This window comes from Parus major, unplaced genomic scaffold, assembly GCF_001522545.3.
Source record: "Parus major isolate Abel unplaced genomic scaffold, Parus_major1.1 Scaffold370, whole genome shotgun sequence".
NCBI classification, from domain to species: domain Eukaryota; kingdom Metazoa; phylum Chordata; class Aves; order Passeriformes; family Paridae; genus Parus; species Parus major.
Window position 1 is genome coordinate 86380 of NW_015379294.1, and position 2348 is coordinate 88727.

Here is a 2348-nt window from a genome sequence, read left to right on the forward strand (position 1 = left end):
GACCCTGAAACTTGGCAAACCAAGGGTCCCTATGAACTTGTCACCTGGGGGCGAGGTTATGCGTGTGTATCCACCCCTACAGGCCCCCGATGGATTCCTCAAAAATGGGTAAAACCTTTTGTTCCAAAGAATCCAGCACCAGCAAGAAGAGAAGAGAAGCAAGTGGCTGTTGCTTCCAAGAGAAGACACTGCTGGAGAGAGCAAGAAGAAACCTTTCTAGCCTCTGACCTACATACTTTAGCTGTGAATATGTTTTAAAAAATGTCTGTTTCCTTTTTTTTTTAGAAATAATCTACCTCTTACTCAAATCCATGATGAGCCTTAACCCTGCTGTCATCCTGCTCGCACTGAGCAGCCTGACAGCAGCCTGGATCGTCCCACAGCCACGCCAGAACATCTGGGTGACCCTGGCACAAACACTCCAGCAAGAAAATATTTGTCTATTTACTGCAGCAGCGAAAAATCCTATGTCTACCTGCCTGGTAGGAATCCCTTTGCAGCATGATGAATTCACACACAGTTTTAATACACTGACTCCTGAAGCAGGTAATAAATTACACAGCATTCAAATAGAAACAGAGTTAAGAAACCTTGTCAAAGAGTGGCTGCCACATTTTCCTAAAGCAACCCAAGAACCCCAGGAGTTAGAGCTACTGGGTTCCTCTCCAGCATCATACTGTGTACACTTTAGGGTCAGTCCTCCAATTCATAAAGAAACCTTCCACCATATAGTACAACATCGAGAAGAATTCACAGCAAAAAGGTGGTGCCATGTGCTAAGCTACATCAAAGTGCACTCCTCAGCTCATACACATCCCAAAAGCCTCCCCAAAGGACTGTTCCTCATTTGTGGGGATCACGCATGGGCAGGAATTCCATCCCGTCTTCTCGGAGGGCCGTGTACCATAGGGCGTCTATCACTGTCAGCACCCAGTCAAACATTAATTGGTGAATGGACCCATAAAAACAATTTGACCAGAAAAATTCAAAAGAGAAGTGTTACAAAATTAGATGAAAATTGTGATTCAGAGATTTTCCATTGGTCCAAATCAAAAAGAATTGCTGCATCCATTTTCCTTCCTTGGGTGGCTGCAGCCAAAGCCCTAGGTGAATTGGGACACCTAGAATGCTGGGTGGTAAGACAAGAGAATTTAACATCCAACACCATAAGTGCCCACCTAGAAGATGAGGAAGTTAGCAGGCAGGCAACACTCCAAAATGGTGCAGCGATAGACTTTCTCCTATTGCTCCACGGGCACGAGTGCCAGGAGTCGGAGGGTCTCTGCTGCATGAATCTGACATTGAAAGCTCCTAACATTCATGCTACACTCCGAGAGATGAAAAGCATGATCGGACAAGTCAAGCAAGAAACAGATGACTGGTTCAATGGACTGTTTAAAAACTGGGGACTCTCGGGGTGGTGGGCTTCAGTAGTGAAAACTATTCTGTCACTGCTAGTCATTGTTTTGCTAACAGTATTAGTGTTCGGAGCATTAAGCAAAATACTGTACAGAAGCATAATTAAGCTAATCTCAGCTACCTCAGGTGTCAACCAGATAGAGTTGGCAGACCGGAGTAACCCTCACCGGCCCGCAAATGGGAATTGGTGGGCCACTTCAGGTCGGTAAATCATATAAGCTCGTTACCTTTCGTTTAATTATATATTACAAAATAGGTGGAGATGTGGTACTGCACATTTCTGGGAGTTACTTAGTTTCTGTGTAAACCCTCCCTGCAGCTGTGACATGTTTTTCCCCTCCCCTCCTTGTCTCTGAAATGTTATGCTGTTGGTTGGTGTTATATGTCTCCCCGCCCCTCTCCCGAGGTTTGAAAGAGTCTGGGAAGTGTATCCTCGGTCTCTTCTCTCTCCTGGAAGCAGCCAGAATAAATATCCTCTGTTACCCCGGAGGGAGAAGCAGCTCTTTGTTCTTTTTCGTGGTTGTGAAGAGCCTTCCTGACCCCACCCCCCTTGACAGAGCTAGCCAAGATTACTTCGGGGGACAAAGGGAGGTTACTTCACACCTGGGCAAACATGGGCTCACCTGTGCAGACCCAAGCACACCTGGGCACATCTGGGATCTCCTGGGCACACCTGGGACCACCGTGGTACTGCTGGGCACAGCTGGGCACATCTGGACTCCACTGGGCACTCCCAGGCACACCTGGGCAAACCCATAAACACCTGGGCACTCCTGGGCACAGCCGGCACCATCATAGCACCCCTGGCCAAATTTCAGCACATCTGGGCACACATGGGCTCACCTGGGCACACCCAAGCACACCTGGACATACCGGAAAACTCCTGGGCACCCCTCAGAACACCTTGGCACACCTGGGAATATCTGGGC

At 47.9% G+C, this 2348-nt stretch overlaps 1 protein-coding gene across 1 annotated transcript in view; it reads left to right on the top strand.

The window, feature by feature from the left end:
* LOC109022418 overlaps positions 1-1908 on the top strand; it is a 6360-nt gene extending 4452 nt beyond the window's left edge. Inside the window, exon 2 of the mRNA XM_019005451.2 lies at positions 286-1908. Coding sequence (XP_018860996.1) covers positions 312-1628 — 1317 coding nt within the window. The 5' untranslated portion in view covers positions 286-311 and the 3' untranslated portion in view covers positions 1629-1908. The remainder of the gene's footprint in view (positions 1-285) is intronic.
* The last annotated feature ends 440 nt before the right edge of the window (positions 1909-2348 follow it).